The sequence below is a fragment of the Podarcis cretensis genome (assembly GCF_951804945.1).
Source record: "Podarcis cretensis genome assembly, chromosome: 14".
Classification (NCBI taxonomy): Eukaryota; Metazoa; Chordata; class Lepidosauria; order Squamata; family Lacertidae; genus Podarcis; species Podarcis cretensis.
Window position 1 is genome coordinate 36,405,226 of NC_137183.1, and position 19,521 is coordinate 36,424,746.

A 19,521-nucleotide genomic window follows, 5' to 3' on the forward strand; every position below is an offset into this window, starting at 1 on the left:
TGATAACTCCCGTTAGTTTACAATATTAATCTGAATTATATTTGGTGTGTTGCGGGATGGAATGTGCCTGCTCAAGAGTTCTATCCAGCTATGTCTTTTTCGGGATTTTCCATTCCATGCCCCTCCCCTTTCTGTGGCTGTTTTCGAGCACAGTCAATTACTACTCCATAGCCACTGAGCATGCTCAGTCATCAGCAGGGTTTTTCCTGTCTCCTTGGTTGTGAATACAGTAATGTCGTTTTGACCAGCACTCAGCTGCACTTTGGAAACAGAATTGTACAGTACTTTTTATCTTTTTATCTCTTAGATACAGTTTTAAATAGTATACCCATTAAAATGGTGGATTACACATTTATCTTCCCTTGGTTGTTTTCACAATTCTCCCTCTACGTCCCCCCAAAAACGCTTGGGCGGACTAGGCTTCTTTATTACGTCACTAGGCTCTATGACGCCACAACTCTCAGAAGCTGGAAAAGGTAGGAAAGCAGAAATACATGAGTGTCAATGAGAGTCGCCTGACTTCCACGTTGCTAGGCTTCAGTTTTTAAAACGAAGAGATAAAACACACTATATAGTCTTTATACCACTATCACCCTGAAATTCCGGTGAAAACTGAAGGACCCCAGTCGAAACAAAATTTAAAAAATCCTTCCAGTAGCACCTTGGAGACCAACTAAGTTTGTCATTGGTATCTTTCGTGTGCATGCACACTTCTTCAGATACACTGAAACAGAAGTCACCAGACCCTTATATATCGTGAGAGGGTGGGGAGGGGTATTACTCAGAAGAAATGCAAATTGCAGGTCAGAGTTGTCACCGGGGATGTACACAGGAAAGCTGTTTTATGTAATATGATCCTCGGGTAAAAAGGAGAAAGCATGAACTGTAAGAGATAAGTCTAAGGAGGCTTTACGTCGCATTCTGCACCAGGGTATACCCACTTGTGTCTAAAATATGCAATTAATAAATAGATGTAGGCACACTCAAAAAAAAATAAAATGCAAATTGATGCCGCTCTAGCTCTTGGCACCAACCTCTATGGTAAACCCATTTGGCATTGATAAATATAAAGGCACCGAGAAAGAGAAAAAAACACGTTCAAACCGGAAGTGGTTGTAAACTCCTCCCATCTCGGGTTATTTAAAAGCCGAGGAGTGGGTGGAGCCTCCCGGAGGCGTCTAAGCAAGGCCTTTCAGAACTGGCCAATAAGAACGCCTTCTCTTGAAGTTCCTGCCCAATAAGGAGCGAAGGGGCGGGAAGAGCCCGCGCTTCACTCATCGCCTCAAGTCAAGCGGTCGGGTCCGTGGAGCATCTTCGTGAGGCGGTTATCGATCTGGGTCTGGCGGACGGCGGACGAGAGGCGGCGCGGCTATGAGGATGGCGGCGCTGGCGAGCGCGGCCGAGCGGGCTGTACTGGTGAGAGAGCGGCTGGGGCGTCCGGCCGCGTTGCTGTTGTAGCTTCTGCTGGGTTCGGAGGCAGCGGCGGCGGCGTCTCCTTCCCACTTGGCCGAGAGAAGCCGAGGCGCCTCTGCTCAGCCCTGAGGGACCAACAGCGGCTCTGCCTGGCTCAACCCCTTCGGTGTGGAGCGGGGCCGTGCGTGACGTCACCCGCGCCGGGATCGGCGGTGCGTGACGTCACTCCACAGCATCGCGGAGCCGGCGCCGCCTCCTCCCCTGAAATTATAATTGCCTTATTTCATAATGATATTTATCATCGTCGTCGTCATCACCATCCTGAAATATGTTGCCAGCACAGAGAGAGTGCTGTCACTCAGGTCCTCCTTGTGGGCTTCCCTATAGATGCATCTGTTTGGTCACTAGGGTAGCAGGATGGTGGACCAGATGGGCCATTGGCCTGATCCAGCAGCTAGTCTCTGTTGATGTTCTTTCCCCTGCTTTCTATGAATTGCCGGAAAAAACTGGGCTGAGAGTTTCAGCTGCACATTTAAACTTCATTTAAAAGAGTCCAGCCCAAGAGTTTGTGAATTGATGCATTCTGTCTTCAGGGGCAATCTGTTCACTGTTGCTGAATAAAATCACCCGATATACTTCCAAGGAACTCCAGGACACGATTTGAAAACCACTCATGTTAGATAAGATTTGCACCCCGCTTAACAATTCCTTCAAGGAGTTCAGGGTGGTGGGCAAAGTTCCTTCCCGCAAGGGACCCCACTTTATCTTACAGCATACTTGTGAGGTGGTGATTTCCAGAGGATGTTGAGTCTCTAGCACTTGTCTTTTCCGCATTTCCTTGCCCTCTGATTCCTCCAGTGTGGTGTAGTGGTTAAGAGCAGTAGACTCGTAATCTGGTGAACCGGGTTCGATTCCCCGCTCCTCCACTTGCAGCTGCTGGGTGACCTTGGGCCAGTCACATTTCTTTGAAGTCTCTCAGCCCCACTCACCTCACAGAGTGTTTGTTGTGGGGGAGGAAGGGAAAGGAGAATGTTAGCCGCTTTGAGACTCCCTAGGGTAGTGATAAAGCGGGATATCAAATCCAAACTCCTCTTCTCCAAACATTGTGTGTGTGTGTGTGCGCGTGTGTGTGCAAGTGTGCCTGTTACACAGGAGGGGTGGACTGCAGTCCACACAAGCTGATGTCATAATGATTTTTTAGGCTTTAGTGTGCCACAGGCTTCTTTGGTCTTCTGAAGTAGGTTAGGCAGAGCAAAAGCATGAAGCAGGGAGGGTTTGTAGCTCAGTAGCAGAGCATATGCTTTGAATACAAAAGGTCCCAATTTAGATTCCTAGTCTATCCAGGAAGGGCGGCAAGAGGCCTCTGTTTGACACATGTTGGAAATGATGCTAGACTAGGTGGACTTCTGTCCAAACCAGCAGAGATGCTCTTATCCTTTGAGTTGGTGATAGTATGACTGTAGCATTTTACACTGCAAGATGTGAAAGTCATTGCTTTTTTGAAAGCTTCTTTGATGTCTTAAAATGCTTCTTCATCAGAGCCAAGTCTTCTTGCCCAGCCTGACCCTTGCTGTGCTAGTGTTCTAGTTACAATGATTTTTTTAAAGACATGGGACCATTAAATAAAACGACTCTCTGCACACATACAGTCCAAAAAGGTACAGTCCATCCTGCCATCTGTGGATTCTTTACCACTTCCTTCTGCTGCATGTATATGCCCAGACTCTGCCTTGCATTCCCCAAGCAGGTAGCAATAACATCAACATTAACTTCTCCTTATTGAATTGAGCAAATAACCCCTCTTGTCCAGCATTTTCTCTCCATCACTGCCAGCCAGAGGCCACTGCCTAGAAGCAAGGTTTCATAATGATTGGGATCTCCTGTAATTGTGTCCAAAGATGTACTGCCTCTGGATGTGGAGAGTCTACTTAACAAGAATTGACCGGGAGAGTTGATGGAATGGTCCTCTCTAAATTTGTCAATCTCTGTTTGTTTGTGTTCATAGTTCTGCACTTTAAGCCTGCATCCACAAATGTTGACAGTTCAGTTCCAGCACAATGAAACATCATTGGTTGGTTCTGTAAGACGCATGGATGGTGCAGTGGTTTTCTGCATTCCCTTCATGAATTCTTAAATGCCATTCACAGCTGTTGCTGAAAGGTCTGAATTAGAAGCAAGGTCTGTCACTTTGCTATTTGGATATTATTGGAAAAGGAGGTATATTGTTGGGGATGGAGTATCACTGAATAGCCAGTGTGTTGCTTTGCAGCTTCAGATGAAAATTAAGATTGATAGATTTGATCCTAACTGGAGCTGTGAGGGTTGGAGACATGTCTCAGGTTTCTCAGGAATCTGCAAACTCTACAGTGTTTTCATCTGCTGCATTAGTTACCATTGTTATCGCTTTTTCAACACCAAACACATGTCTGCGCCGGTTGGCTAAAGTACTTGAAAACTTAGCATATATGGTTCTATATGCTAGGGTCCACCAACAGTATTGTTGATTTCAACTGTACAGGCCTAGAGTTTATACCTTAGTAATTTGTTAATCTATTAAGGTGCCAGAATACTTACTTTTGCTTTATCATCAATAGAAGACTTTACTGCAGGAGTAGGGAACCTTTTTCAGCCTGAGGGTTGCATTCCTTTCCAGTGGATAGGGCTAGATGCAAAAGTGGGCCTTGAAAGTGTGAATCATGCCTTTGTGCCATACCTTGCATTCCACCATGCAAACTTTTCCACACACACAGGCAAGCAAAGAGGCGTTATCACAGTTTAGGGACACATTTCAGTTAGGCGAAAGCACTCAAGGAGCATGTGGGGTGGAAGGCCTTCTGAGGGCCAAATAAAGATTGGCCCCACAGGCCTGGGGTTCCCCATCCCTGCTTTATAAGTTTCTCCAGAGTCTTAAAAGGTAAAGGTACCCCTGCCCGTACGGGCCAGTCTTGACAGACTCTGGGGTTGTGCGCCCATCTCACTTAAGAGGCCAGGGGCCAGCGCTGTCCGGAGACACTTCCGGGTCACGTGGCCAGCGTGACATCGCTGCTCTGGCGAGCCAGAGCCGCACACGGAAACGCCGTTTACCTTCCCGCTGGTAAGCGGTCCCTATTTATCTACTTGCACCCGGAGGTGCTTTCGAACTGCTAGGTTGGCAGGCGCTGGGACCGAGCAGCGGGAGCGCACCCCGCCGCAGGGATTCGAACCGCCGACCTTTCGATCGGCAAGTCCTAGGCGCTGAGGCTTTAACCCACAGCGCCACCTGCGTCCCAGCGCCACCTGCGTCCCGAGTCTTAAATATACATAAATCTAATCTGGCAGCATTTATCACTTGAGACCTGAAACAAAGCATTTATTTATTTGTTTAGGTCCCATGTGTTGCTGATGCCAGTAAGGCTATTCTGGCCCTTAATCAGATTGCTTGGGGCATTGTTTAAACATTAGTTCAAGCAACAGCTCTATGCTGCATGTTCTCAGTTCATATCACTGTGTTCATTTGACTAACACAATGTCTCCAACACCATAAGGAATGCTTCATCCTAGAGTAATGTGTCTTAGTGGCAAAAGGTTATTCAGTTTACATGCAGCATTTTTTGTTTGTTTGTGAACTCCTTGATCCTAAACAGATTCACCCTTACCCAGTGGGAGTGATTCATGGTGCATTTCCACACTTGAAGTACAGTTTTAACCTGTACAACATGACAGACTGCTGTACAGGTGCGGAACTCTGCATCAAGTAACCTGTGTGCATGCCCAGCATGGGAGATGTATTCCTAGCAAACTCAGCATCAGATGGGCACTTTTACGGGTTTCACTCAATGGTGCTGATCAGCTGTTAAATGCAGAAGATCTGGAGACATCTGTATTCAAGTAGAAATGCATAAATGAAGAGTAACCTAAGAGTTTGGACCTAAGAGGTTCCCCAAAGAACATGGTTGGGTGGTGGGAGGTAAGATTTGGCTCCTACCCTGTGCCTTTCTCCTTAAAAGTAAATGAAGACAGCCTCTTAGAAATAGATGCAAGTTAATTATTAAAGCTATGTAGGTGCTGTCAAGGTTCAAGAGACTCTGAAAGAATTTGTTTGTGTTCATAACAGCTGGAGAAGAATGTTCAAGGTGCCCTTGGGGATATAGTCTTACTGTGGCTCCACCGCCCCTTCTGGATCCAGCAGTGCTTCTGTTTATCTGAAGCCATGTGGTGCTTTTGGATTCACTCCTGTGTAAACAAGTGGATTGTTGTCAGCATTGTGAATAGTTGGTTTCCTCTTTGAACCAAACCTTTCCAGAATTATTTGGGAACAGACACTGAGATGTCATTGCATGATAGGGAGAGATGTTGGGTGTGGCGTTTCCAGTTTATTTTGTCAAAGTCAGAATCAGGTCAATAAATTGAGGAGTGGTGGTAAGACAGTGAGTCGTGGGGAAGGGACTAGGAGGCATGCTCAGTTCAAAGTTGAGCCTTGCTGGAAGCTCCATATGTACATGTCTCTGCAACTATAAGGCTCAGGGGTGATTTATTTAGATCAGGCATGTCGAAAGTCTGTTTTGGGGGCCTAATCCGGCCTGCCACTCGCTTTAATCCGGCCCCTGTGGCAGTTTATATCCTGGGGTAAAATCCTAAAAAAACCCTCAACAGCTTCAATCCTAAAAAAAGCTCAACAACAAATTCAATCCAAAAAAAAAAAAAAGGTTAACAACTTCGGTTAGCCCTTTGGTCGGCCCTCACGGCCCTTCACTTCATCAAATCTGGCCCTCTGAAAAAAGTTTGGACACCACTGATTTAGGTAAATGTTGGATTTCCAAATATTTCTATTGGTATGGCTCAATTTGTGCAGTAGAAAATCTAAGCTATGAATTGTGGCACTTTGGTCACAAAACTGTAAAAACAACAACAAAAAGGGTAGAGCCATTGAGATTAATGGACATGTTTTAGTCTTGTCCATCAGTTCTAATTTGAGTAGGGCTAACAAAGAGTGGCTTTTTCTCAGCAGAGAGAGCAGGACAGCAGAGGCATTGCCTTCTCAGAGCAGAACCTGATCCATCTAAACTAAGGAGACACCCCATGCCTTGCTGACTCAATAAGAGCTTGTGAAATTCCCCTCTGTGCTTGGGAAATGGAGAGGAGGAAGCAATTTTGCCATTGCCTGTGTACTCTTTACTTCTGTGCTGATTTGAATATGAATGAAAACCCTGTAGTTTCTAGGCAAAATAAAATCATGTGAAACTTTCAAGAATGTTAAATAAAAATGTTCTGGTCAACTTGCATAGCTTGCTGCCTGGGTAAGATCTTCAGTTTTAAAAGTGCATGATCACAAGCATTCTAAATGTCTTTGGATAGTTTCAGCAGAACTTACTCATTTACCGTATGTGTGATGATGTGAGTGGATAGCTCAGTTGGTTAGAGGGTGGTGCTGATAACGCCAAAGTTGTAGGTTTGATCCGCGCATACGATAACTGCATATTCCTGCATTGCAGGGGTTGGACTAGATGATTCCTAAGGTCCCTTCCAACTCTACAAGTCAATGATTTTATGAGTGGAGGAACAAAGAGGAGAGTAGCACTGGAGTACTAAATATCTTTCGAAAGTTCTCAGTGAATCATACTATAGAAATGTGGAGTATAAATGCAGGGGGTTTTAATACGAATTTTCTTTCACTGCAGGAAGAGGAGTTCAAGTGGCTTTTACGAGAGGAGGTTCATGCTGTCCTACGGCAGCTGCAAGATATTCTGAAGGTATTTACCAAAGCATGATATTTCTTCCGACTGTGTGTTTCTTTGTCTGAAGCAGTTACTGGGCATACTAGCAACCTCTCAGGCCTCTCGTTCCACTATAAAACAATTTCAAACTTGCTATGGGTTCTGGGTTTTGGTTGCTTCAGGTATATTAGCCTTTGGCAAAAATTAGTGCTCTCCATAAGCTTTGGAGCACAACTCCTGTCTGCCCCAGCCAGCATCGTACTGACTGGACCTGATGGGAGTTGTAGTCGAAAACATTTGGAGGGTACTAGATTGCCAAACGCTGGTCTCTACTTATGATGATACCAGAATACAGTGGTACCTTGGGTTACAGACGCTTCAGGTTACAGACTCCACTAACCCAGAAATAGTACCTCAGGTTAAGAACTTTGCTTCAGGATGAGAACACAAATCGCACGGCGGCAGCGGGAGGCCCCATTAGCTAAAGTGGTACCTCAGGTTAAGAACGGACCTCCAGAATGAATTAAGTTCTTAACCCAAGGTACCACTGTATGCAAGTATGGCGACAAGCCAGGGCCATGCACTAATTTCACCAGCAAAGAGCCAAATGCCAGGTCAGCTTTGTAGCAGAGATTTAAAAAGGACCCAAATTGTGTACTGCAGATTTGTCCTCTTCTCACCCCACCCCCAGTCCAGATATCAGAATTACAACTTCAGAGAGAGATTGAAAGACTTCCGCTTTTGGCGGCTATGCTGTGTATGTTCAGGTCGATGAATGAAGATTACTTGTGGGGGTTTTTAACTGAGTCAAGAAGTGTGTGTGTAGATAGATAGCCGTGAAGTACTTAAAGTTCATGAGATGAAATAAATTTCCCAGAAACAGGAAAGAAGTGTGGAGGCAGGAGGTAGGTTATAACATTGGTTTTATTTTTGTGTGAAGCAGAGTGGTCTTGCCAGTTTTCTGAGTTTCTAACCGAAGAAGAAGAAGAAGAAGAAGAAGAAGAAGAAGAAGAAGAAGAAGAAACAACTTTGGGAGGCAGCTGGTGTCTCCGGCACTCATTCTTCTCTGCTTCTTTCTTGCTCAGGAGGCTTCTCATCGCTTTACATTGCCTGTGAGCGGTTCAGAGGGACCCATCAAGCAGGAGAACTTTATTCTGGGTAGTTCAAAGTACGTATGGAGATCTTCATGGGCAACATGATTTGCAACTGTTGTCTCCTTGTAGCAGCTATAGAGGGGAGGGGAAGCAAAGTGGACTTGGCTAAGTCCAGCCATTGAGGGGGGAGCCAAGTCTGGGATCTTCCATCGCCACTTCCCACCACACCATGCGGCTCAGACAAAGTTGTTTCTCAGGCAGCATCTCAGGAAGCCTCTGTGAGTCAAGATTAGAAAACTATTCAGCTTCTGTCAGTGTAATTAAGTTTAAATTAGAAGCACACGTTGGAGCTGATATGATCCCTCTCATCCTTGCCCTTCAATAGCTCCATCCATTCTCCTTTGCTGCCTTTCCCCCTTGGGTGGAATGTACTCTCTGAGTGTGTATGTTAGGAGCTTAGAACCCTTTTCAGCCCAAGGGCCCTGTGGTCATGGTGGGCAGTGCCAGATGCAAAAGTGGGTGGAGCCACAGATTTGTACAGTAGGCTAGATTCCAGCCATGCATAAGTTTCCACATACACATCTCTCCATCCAGGCAAGCAAGAGGCATTATCACATTCTGGCCAGACAAAATCCCTCAAGGAGGGCACAAAACAATGAGGGGTGTGGCCTGGGGAGAATCCCAAGGGCGCTGGACAGAGGGGCGTGGAGAGCTACATCCTGTATCCTGGCCCAAGATACCCCTCCTCTCTTGTATGCTGGGTCAAGTCTTCCTCCGAACACCTGATTTAAAATCACTTTTTCTGCTTACCCTTAGGTTTATTATCTCCCTTGGTCCTCATTCCCAATGGTAGCCAAACTTTAACTTCATGTTGCAGTGCTTGCCTTCATTACTGATCCACCCGTCTCTCTCCATCTCATTTTCCCCACTCTATTTAGATTGTAAATCCGAACTGCAACACCTTAAGATGTCTAAATAACAAAGGCAGTTATTTGCTTTGTTGTTGTTTTTTAAGCCCCAGGGCTATATAGGAGAAGATGTGCTTTAAATTCTTCAAAGGGGACCACTAGAAAGGTGCAAAGCAGTCAGAAAGATGTGTGTCCCTTCCCTGGCTCTGGTCTTCAGCCTCGTTGTTTCCATAAAGGGCTGAATGCCCAAGTGGGTGGATGGACACTTCTAAACCCACTGCTCAGGCACATGTTCAAAAATGGGCTGGGAGGGGGCGGGATGAAGAGAACTCCCATTTCCTCTAGCTGTTGTCTGCTCTTCCTCTGCCAATAGCTATAACAGCATTGAGTTTTGAGGCAGGGCTGTGCCAAAATGCTCCCCTCCCAGATTTCACAACCCTTATTCAGAGACCGCAAACTGGCCATTTCTCTGATTGTGAGGGGTAATGCATAGTAAAAACTTGCTGCCATCATGGAGGCCTCTTATTTAAGCAATGTGAGGGGTGGATGGGCAGCTTCTTTAACCATTTTTTTTGTTAGCACTGCTGCCTGTAACAGAACAGTTCTGCTTCCAGCAGCCTGAACATCTTTTTTGTAGCTGCAGAATGACTTGAATGCAGTGTCATTTTAGGACACTTTAGAGGAAGGAAACATGGTTATCACTATTGGTGGCTGCCATATTTTCCATCCCTCAAAATGCCCCAGAATGATGCTGCATCCAGGTCAATTGGGGTTAAGCCAAAGCAGAGCTGGTCTGTTATCTGTGTCTCTACCACTGTTTGGTATGTTGGCATGATAAAAGTTTTTAAAAATAGAACAGAGACATTGCCCTGCCATCACATTGTAAAAGTTTATTGCATACCCATCCTAATAAACAATGAATCTGCTCTTTTGGGGGGGCAGGGAGCTGAACCCCTTCCTCCACCAGATTGAATGTCCACAGAATCCATCCAATCCTTTTCCCAGCTTACATTTGAAGATGATGCACTGCTACAGAGGACCCACCATACTTGGTACTTTATTGAGAGCAGTGTGCATCCTGTCATCAGATCCTTAACCAATCCCAATTTTATGGTCACATTCCTGTTGCAGAAACAAAGACGATTCATGTCTAAATAACAAACAGAGTTTGTTTTGCTCAATCACACTTTCTGCAATTATACAAGGAGGCTGTTTGCAGTATGTCAGCAACTGAGAGAAAACCAGAAAATAGCACAAGTCTTTCTTTATGCTGTCTATTCCTGATGCTTCCAATGAGGAAGTTAGAACTGTAAATATATAATCCCTGAACAGCACTGGCCTGCTCTTTGAACCATTTGTGTTTGCTTGCGTATATACATCCCCAAACACCCGTGAGAATTAGATGCATTTTATTATCCATGTTAACAACACTGCCTTTTATTTCAGCACTGACCAGGTGAAGGGAGTCCTGACACTTCAGGGAGATGCCTTGTGCCAGGCTGTGAGTATTTGCTCATGCAGGTTTCACGTGGTAGGGAGTGGGTACCTCCCTGATGGTGCCAGGCAGGAAAATCTCATCTCCTTCCAACACTCTTGGCATGTCAGCAGATCTCCTCTTGGGGGAATTCCAGCTTATTTTTCACTTGGGCCACTATACATTTAAGTACTATTACAGCAGTTTAAACAGTTGTGGCTTCTCCTCAAAAATCCTGGGAACTGTAGTTTGTTAAGGGTGCTGAGATTTGTTAGAATACTCCTGGTCCCCTCCCAGAGTTACAGTACCCTGAATAGAGAGGTTGTTTGTTAAACCACTCTGGAAATTGTAGCTCTTAAGAAGGGGATAGAGGCGTCTCCTAACAGCCCTCAGTGCCCTTAACAAACTACAACTCTCATAATTATTTGGGGGAAGCTGCAACTGTTTGAAGTGGTGTAAGAATGCTGTGAATGTATGGCACAGATGCACCTCTGCCATAATCAGATAAATAACCAACTGACTGGTATCACTTGCTCACATGAGCCTTTGCCATTTACCTTGCTGAATTGTCTTTCAAAGGCCGCAGGGACCATGAAACCCCAGCCCTCGTATTGCTGCTCATTCACAACAGTTACCTGCTGCTTTTGGTTTCCATGTCAGCAATGTAGCCAACACACCATCAGTGCCAGGCAATGTACCATGCAGATCTCTTAGGATTGTTATTGAGGCCTGGTTGTAGATTCTCCAGATGGTTAAGCAAACTTCTTTCAGCCTCACTTCACTATTGCTGCAATGCAGATAAACATGGCCTCTAATCCCAAAGGTTAACAATAAATCCAAGAGAGGAATTTGACTCTGTGTGTGTGTGTGTGTGTGTGTCCGTGTGTCCGTGTCCCATGAACTGTAGGCCTACTGCATGCTCCAAATCAGTGTTTCTCATTCTTGGGTCTCCAGCTGTTTTGGGACTACAATTCCCATCATCCCTGGCCACTGGTCCTGCTAGCTGAGGATGGTAGTTGTAGTCCAAAAACAGCTGGAAACCCAAGTTTGGGAAGCACTGCTCACCAACCTTTTGGGGCACATTTGCAAACTGGAGAAACGGTTGCGGGCACCACACATACACACACCACCACAGAGTACTGATTTGAAGCTTAACTGTAGGGAGGGGGCCCTGTTGGGGCTAGGAAAAGCGTCTGCAGACCCAATTGCACCTGGAGGTGCCACTTCAGTAATTCCTGAAACAGTATTTTTATTTGAGAGCTTGCAGCTTCTCAAGTTCCTTACCTGCTAAACTGTGGCTTCTCAGTGATTGACCCAGGAGGGGGTTGCATCTTTCTCTACTCCCTGTTGTTTGTTAACTGTTCAACCAGGCACAGTGTTTCAGTATGTTACCGAGGCCCCTGGAAAGTCAGGGTCCTGGGCCACTGGTTATTTGAGGACTTTGCTTGTTTTTGCTGCAGTGGTTCAGGTGAGCCAGGTATTGCACAGAGCTTGGCATCAAGTAATTCAAATGATTTGACCCCTCTCTTTGGCCAAAAAGGCCTCGAGCAGCATAGAAAGATCAATAAAAGACATGACACACAAGAGGAAAAGAACAGGGAGGGAAAAAGGAAGCTCAATCCCCAGCTCTTAAAGTTACAATTCTTCCCAAGGGCTAGCTGGAATAGAAACAGTTCAGGTGGCCTGATGGAACAGCTGCCACTAGGTGACACTTGAGGCAGCTGGTTCCTCAATAGAGGTGACAAAACAACCCTTCTTCCTTTCTTTGCAACCTGACGTAATGACTGCCACTGTTGACTTTCCCAAGCCAGTTAACCAACTACTGGTTAGCAGATGCATCCAGTGTGGGGCTGAAAATGGCCATTAATGGGCTATCTGATTGTCAATCCTAAACCCTAATACCACATAGGCATCAAACAGAATAATGTTTTTTGCCTCTCAGAAAAGGTGCTTTCTGCAGCTTGCTGTTCCTCCTATAGAAATGTAGTACCTGATACAGTACTTCCAGGACTCAGCATCCTGACCTCAATAATCAGAAATAGGGTGGGAGGGTCAGAGTAGTCTCTGATAGACTTTCATTAGTAGGGAACTGCTATGAATGTATGCTGTGTGTATGCACCCTTCATCACCCTTCTCTGTTTCTCAGGATATTAACTTAAAAATGCCCAGGAATAACCAGCTCCTACACTTTGCATTCCGGGATGATAAACAATGGAAACTCCAACAGGTATGATGACTGCAAACCCGTCTTCTTGCATCTTATTTGTGCAGATTTTGTGAGCTTCTAAGTTCAAAACTCTTTTTGCCTGCTTTGGCCCAGCATGCTGATGGGCTGCCCTTTGTGCTTTTTTCAGATCCAGGATGCAAGGAATCATGTCAACCAAGCGATCTACCTGCTTACCAACAGAGGCGCCAATTACCAGTTCAAGACAGGATGTGAGGTCCTCAAGGTGAGAATTGTGCTTGCTTCCGTTCTCCTTGGGGACAGTCACTTTTCCAGATGAGCGAACACTTCACCTGCAACTAGAACAATTGTGGGACAGAGCTGTGGCTTGATGGCCCTGACGGGACACATGGTTAGCATGCATCTGGTCCCAGATTCTGTCCTTTGCATCTCTTGTTAAAGGTCAAATGGTCATAGAACAGGGAAGGAAATCTACCTGGGACTTTGGAGAGCTGCTCCCAGAACAGACAGCACTGGGCTAGGCGGCACTACTGCTCTGGCTTAGTATGCAACCAGCAGAACTTTAAAAGGCCTTGCTGGATCAGGCCAAATGCCCGCCTCGTCTCCAATTAAATGACTCAGAGATGCCGAGAAGCAGGGCATGAAGGCAACAGCCATCCAGTATTCAGAGGCATAACTTACCCTTACACAGAAGGGTTTTTCTTCCTTTCCATGTAGGTCACAAGAGATTTCAGACATGTGTAATGGGATATTAATATAGAAGGTGTAATGATGACCATTGGCTTAGATAGATTAGATAGGAAATAGAGCCTCCATGCTCAGAGGTAAGATATCTGGCTTGTAAGAATCCTGGCTGTCCATAGCTGTTAATTGAATACTGGACTTTATTTATTGATACCATTTTTCAGTCCCACCTTTCAGAATGCAAATTATTCTAAGGCTGTTTAGAAGTCCACGTTTTCCAAAACCTCAGTGAATGATATCCACACATAAAGTCATCAGGATCCTTCCCACAGGGCAATTGGTGGTAGAATCATCAGGGGAAAGAAGGGTGATAGTCCAGCTAGAGCAGGCCTTGGTGTGGTCTTCGCCTCCTTCCCACCTTCTCCTGGGGTCCTGCTCACAGGGCAGTTGGTGTCAGGGAGATTAGAGGGACCTTTGACCTAATCCAGGAAGGCAGTTTGTTTTGGGGGCAGTTTCTTGCTAAAACTCAAACGAAATGTTTCTGATGGACCCTACGCATCAATTATGATTTGTGCATACGAAGAACGCTCCGGGGTACCTGAGAGGCCAGGGTTACGCTTGGTTCTTGATACACTGAAAGCCATTTTGGAGGAATGTCATATGACTAAGACTTTTCAGCCACATCTCTAAATAAAATTGCGGGTTTCTCTCTCTGCCTTCCTCCTCCTCTCTCCACACCAGTTGATGGATGCAGTGATGCTGCAGTTGACAAGAGCTCGGAATCGGCTCACCACTCCAGCTACTTTGACTCTGCCAGAAATCGCCTCTAGTGGTGTTACGGTAACTGCCTTTGTCAGTCTCTCAGGAAGGGATAAGCACACACCTGCTCCAGCCCACTCAAATCTCTGTTAAGAGTAATCTTAGTTGTGCTCTAAGAAAAGTCCAGCTTTGTGTATACGTGCATTAAGCCTGCTGTACTGTGTGAATGGCTTAGGTTTTAAGTTATTGGCAACAGCAAGTCTACAGAAGTCAAGAAGTAGAAGTAGTAGCCATCCTCCCACCTTGGCTTCCATCCATCTAAACTCTGAAAGTCCTACCTACAAAGTTGCCTTTGTCTCTTGAGCTTTGAGAATGTATTTCCTGGACATTTGTTTTTTTTTTAAATTGCACATCCATGAGGACTAGAATGTTGCTTGCAACATGCAAGCTCAGGGAAACCAAATCCATTCCCTAGTAATACTTTACATGATGTGGTAAATTGTTCAGCGTTGGCAAAGGGGGAGACAGGTGCAGTGGGCCCTTCTGAGGTTTCCCACCCCCCAAGGCTGCTGCTAGACGGGGCCTCCTGGCATGCTGCAGCGGACAAATTTTGCTCACAAAGTTTCCTGTGACTGCATGTGATCAGAAAAGAACTGTAACAAACAGGAGCAGAGGGACTCTTTACCCTTGGGAGGGCAGCAGTTTTGGTGAACTGGATGTTTCTGACTCTCATTAAAATTAACAGGTGGCCCCTGATGCATTGCTCTTTGTTTAACTCCTGAAATCATTAGGTCAGGGAGCGCCAGCCTGTCAGTGTTGACACCAAAGATGTTGATGCAGGTGGGCCAGTGGCTTGGCCCAGTCTGCCAATTTGTATTTGCCCAGTTGAGAGACTGGGACTTTCAGAAGAGAAAAAAGATTCATCACCATCTTTGCAGCAGTGATGCAACGGTGGGTTGGTATTCCCAGGGGTGGAGGAAAGGGGGTGCGGTGGGGATGGAACACCTCGGGTGTCTGAGCTGAGGGGGGGTGACATTTGGTGCACTGCCTGCCCATAACTCTCAAGCCTACCCCGAGCCGTCGGGGGAAGTGGGAGAGCTGTGCCACTTTGTCGGCGGCATTCCCTTCCCCCTTCGTTTTGACAGCTGGGGGAGGTTTGGGAGTCGCAGGTAGGCGGCTTGCTCCGTCCCCAGCTGCAGGGTGTGCATGCTGCTCCGTGCACCCGAGTGGCTATCCCGTGCCTGGGAGGGCACCCTCTGTGCCCTGCCTCCCTTGGGAGTGTGCCCGCCCTGGGCAGCACGGGTATATGCTCCCCTGCTGGGTGTTCCGTTTCTCTCCTGTCCCTGTGATTGAGTGACAGGGCCTAAAGGGGAATGTTTTCTTCTCCTGACAGTACTTCAGGCCCCTCTAGGGAGACCTGCTTTACACTCTGAGAATCTTTGTCCTAGCATTGGTCTTAATTGGTGAGCTGGAACCCACAACCAAATCATGATCTGATCTAAGGTGGATCATAACAGCTGCGCCACCACCATAGAAATACATAGTAAAAAGTCAAGTAATGGGTCCCCAAATGCATGTTTGATTTAAAGGTCAGGGGGAAAAAATGAAGACTACTGTCCTCGAGGGATACTTGTTCACAGTCCTGCATGTATTGAAACCTGGTATTTTCAATGGGTAAGAAATGAAGGACCTTAATGATACACTGGTTTTGCTTTCCCCACAGAAAATGTTCACTCCTGCTCTGCCTCCAGACATCCTCGTCAATTTCTACATCAACCTGAATAAGCTCTGCTTGACTGTCTATCAGCTGCATGCTCTGCAACCCAGTTCTACAAAGGTACCGGGAAGATGCTGAAGGGCTGTTTATAAATCTTCTAAAATACAAATAAATAGAGCGTAACCCCCAGCTCGCTCCCAGGGCAGGGGTCTACTCTACTGTAATCCTACACAGGAGACATCCCTTACCACTTGGGGAGAAGGTCAGCGTTAGAGCATTGGTTCCAAATCTTAACAAAGGTGAAATATTGTGGTTAATATAGCTGAGGGTCATAAGCCATTTGTAGGTCCGACCAAGCTCCTTGATTTTAAATGTGTTGGTGGATCTTCAGTGGTGATAGTTGTGGCAAAACTGTAGATGAGGTCCAGAAGCAGAAGCTTAACATCTTTCTCCTTTGTATTTACTATCACTACTTCAAGGGGGTGTTGTGAAAGACTATTGCACAAGCTCTGACTAGCTGGGTAAATGTTTGTGGGTTGTATCTGAGTAAGTTCTACTCAGAGTAGAGCTGTTGAAATGAATGGACCTGAATTAGTCATGCCCATTACTTTCAGTGGATCTACTCTTGGGTAGAACTTAGTTGAAGGCAACACCATATCTCTCTAAGAGTCAGGAAATGACAACAGATGTCAAGGAAGCAGAAAAAATATTGAGACTGTAAGTACACTATTCACATTGCCTCTATAATAAAGAAAGCTTGTGGAGTCTAGACAGAACAACTGTTTCCTTCTTTGAAAATCCATGGGTGGTAATTTTTTATTTCCTCCCCCAGAACTTCAGACCGGCTGGAGGGTCCATACTACACAACCCAGGTGCCATGTTGTAAGTTGGGTGGTTTTTGTTTTAATTGTGTATTTTGTGATTTTATATTGTGATTTTATGTTGAGACCTGCGGGTATAGGGTGGTATACACATTTAATAAAATAAATGAATAAATACCATCACACTATGGTGAAGAAGGCCTGAGGGAACAGGGTGGAATTTTGTCTGTGTAACCTCCCTGCGCCCAGCATCTCTCTCTCTCTCTCTCTCTCTCTTTCTCTGTGTAGTGAGTTCAACAACCAAAGATATGAAGTGAACCATGTCCACAAAGTGGAGTGTGTCGTGCCCTGGCTGAATGACGCCCTCGTTTTTTTCACGGTCTCCCTGCAGCTGTGCCAGCAGCTGAAGGACAAGGTCGGGTGGTGGAAAGAGATGACGTGGTTGGCAAAGGGCATTCCTTGCTTTTGGGGTCCAGGGGAGGCTGCTGGATGTTGGAAGTATTTTGCAGCGGCAGCCAGTGTGATGCCCTACAGAAGCTGCTGGACTGCCATCATCCCTGGCCGTTAACTATGCTAGCTGGGGCTGAGTGGGCATGTGGAGGGCACCACGTTGACTACTTCTGGTATACTTAGTGAAGTGTTAGTTCTGTATCTGATGCAGAAAAAGGAGACACACTGGGGGCAAGGCAAATAGCGTTGGATTGTGTGAAACTTAAAAGCATATGTCCTGCTGATGTATAGATAGTAACCCTTAGCAATAATATAGCGCATTTAGAGCATTTAGACTGCTACAGCTAAGCCTATTTCAAGTAAAATGCGAAGGAAAAATGAACTAACAGCCCTGTCAAGGTAGGTTGATATTATCCCCATATTTCAGATTTGGGAGGGTGGGATGTGGAGGTTTAGACAACCTCTAAGTTTGTGACAAAAAGTGATATTTGAATTAAGGATCTCCATTCCCTGCTCAATCTTGGATTCCACACCAATTAGCTTTTTACAGCAGGGGTGGGAAACCTTAGGTTGGGGGTTCCCAAACAGATGTCTTGAGCATGAGCATGATGTGGCTTCTGACAACCTCTCCCCCTCTTATTTTCCAGATCTCTGTGTTTTCTGGCTACTGGAACTACAAGCTCTACTGATCCTGCCTCAAACAGTGGTCCATTTGCAATTTCAGCCACTCTCTCTCTTCCCGGGAGGAAATCATTGTATAAGCTGTCTATGTGTGAAGATTTACTGGATCCCACTGTTCATGGTGGCAGCTGGGTAGGCACCATGCCCAGTGTTGGCATCCTCATGTGTCGAATATCATTATTTATTAGCACTTTAGAAGTACACCTATTCCTTTCCAAGCTGGTGAACACTAGTCAAATCCCAACCCTCTAGCACAGGGAATGGGCTCTCCAAATGTCACAGGACTGCAACTCCCATTGCCCCTGAACCCCTGGCCATGCTGGCTGGGACTGGTGGGAGCTGAAGTCTAGCAAGACTTGGAGGGCCACAGGCTCCCCTTTTCCCTTCATTAGAGGAAAAGGTGTGATTGTGAACAGGGAAAATGAAGCCAGGGCTGGACTGTTATGGAGGGATGACAAGAGGGACCAACTTGGTATGTGTGGTGGGCCACAAAGAGCCATTCCTTCCTCGTCATATTTTTGGTTTGCTGTCCCTTCCATCACCACCACCAAATCTATTGCGCCAATGTGGAAGATTCATCTCTACAATTTAACCCTAGTGGCGTTGGGAACAATGTTCTTTCGGTGGGAAGCCAGAGGCACCACCTCCATCATGTCTTCCATTGAGCCATCGCTATGCCCGTCTACCACTAAGCAATGCAAACCATGCATGTTTGTCTTGGTGGCAGAGTGGTCGGTTGCTGCTAAACTTGAACGAATCATTCCTTGAACTGGTCTGCTGTTGTCGTTAAATAAAAATCCCTGACCGTTGTGCTGTGTGGCTGAAGTTGCAAACCTATGTTTCGAAGGAGACCCCAATGATGCATAGGAGGGAGTTAGTCGAAATGTCTTAAGTTGATACAGGATGCCTCGACTCTGCCTGTTGTTAATTATTAAATTGCTTAACAGCCCTTCACCAGAACAGGTTTCAACCATGTAGAATGCTAATTGTTTTAAACTAATTTTAATATTTCAATCAGATGAATAGCAAGGATCCTAAAAATCTCTACTGCTAAAAATCTCAAAACGCCAGGGCAAAGAGGTGTATCTTCAGCATATGACAAAAACTATACAATGAAGTTGTCAGTTGCACTTTTGTAGCGGGGAATGACATGGCTTAGGGCAGGGTGGCCCAAGTGCAAGAGTACTTTGACACAGAACCCATGGGCTGCACTCTGCCTCATTAGATGGGGAAGAAGGAAGCAAGAGCAAAAGCTGAACACACACACACACACACACCACCCTCGCTCTGCCTTCCCAGAGCTGGCTAAGTGGTGCCGGGCTTTGGGAAGGAGACACAAGGCTCTGGCAAGAGTCCTAGAGTCATCGTGTCTCCTCAAAGCTGGGAAAGCAGTAACTAAGCTTTGGAAAGGAGGACTCTAGGATACTGCCAGAGCCCCCACATCTCCTTCCCCAAGCCCTGTGCCTCCCTTACCCTACTTTGGGAAGGCAGGTTTTTTTTGGGGGGGGCTCAAATATTGTTGAGGACCACCCAAAAAGGCAACGAGGGCTGCATGCAGCCCTTTGGCTACACATTGGACTGCCCTGGCTTAAGGGCTGCCCTGAAATCTCGCAGGACAGTGAAATAATCGAGGGGGCTCCCT

The 19,521-nt window shown here is 46.1% G+C and overlaps 1 protein-coding gene across 1 annotated transcript; it reads left to right on the forward strand.

Annotated features, from left to right (window-relative positions):
- Positions 1–1,202: 1,202 nt before the first annotated feature.
- Positions 1,203–18,688, forward strand: ROGDI (rogdi atypical leucine zipper). Its single transcript, XM_079952635.1, has 11 exons — positions 1,203–1,416; positions 7,071–7,142; positions 8,192–8,274; positions 10,555–10,609; positions 12,729–12,809; positions 12,937–13,032; positions 14,193–14,291; positions 15,934–16,047; positions 16,760–16,809; positions 17,037–17,163; positions 17,846–18,688. Exons 1-11 carry the CDS (start codon positions 1,372–1,374, stop codon positions 17,885–17,887), a joined length of 864 nt encoding a protein of 287 aa, XP_079808761.1. The 5' UTR covers positions 1,203–1,371; the 3' UTR covers positions 17,888–18,688.
- The last annotated feature ends 833 nt before the right edge of the window (positions 18,689–19,521 follow it).

What these genes read in the sequence shown, in the direction of transcription:
- ROGDI (XM_079952635.1), top strand. Translation starts at nt 1,372, where the DNA reads ATGAGGATGGCGGCGCTGGCGAGCGCGGCCGAGCGGGCTGTACTG. An exon ending in TTTATTCTGGGTAGTTCAAA is followed by an intron (nt 8,275 to 10,554) that starts GTACGTATGGAG and finishes CTTTTATTTCAG; the next exon opens with CACTGACCAGGTGAAGGGAG. An exon ending in CACAACCCAGGTGCCATGTT is followed by an intron (nt 16,810 to 17,036) that starts GTAAGTTGGGTG and finishes TTCTCTGTGTAG; the next exon opens with TGAGTTCAACAACCAAAGAT.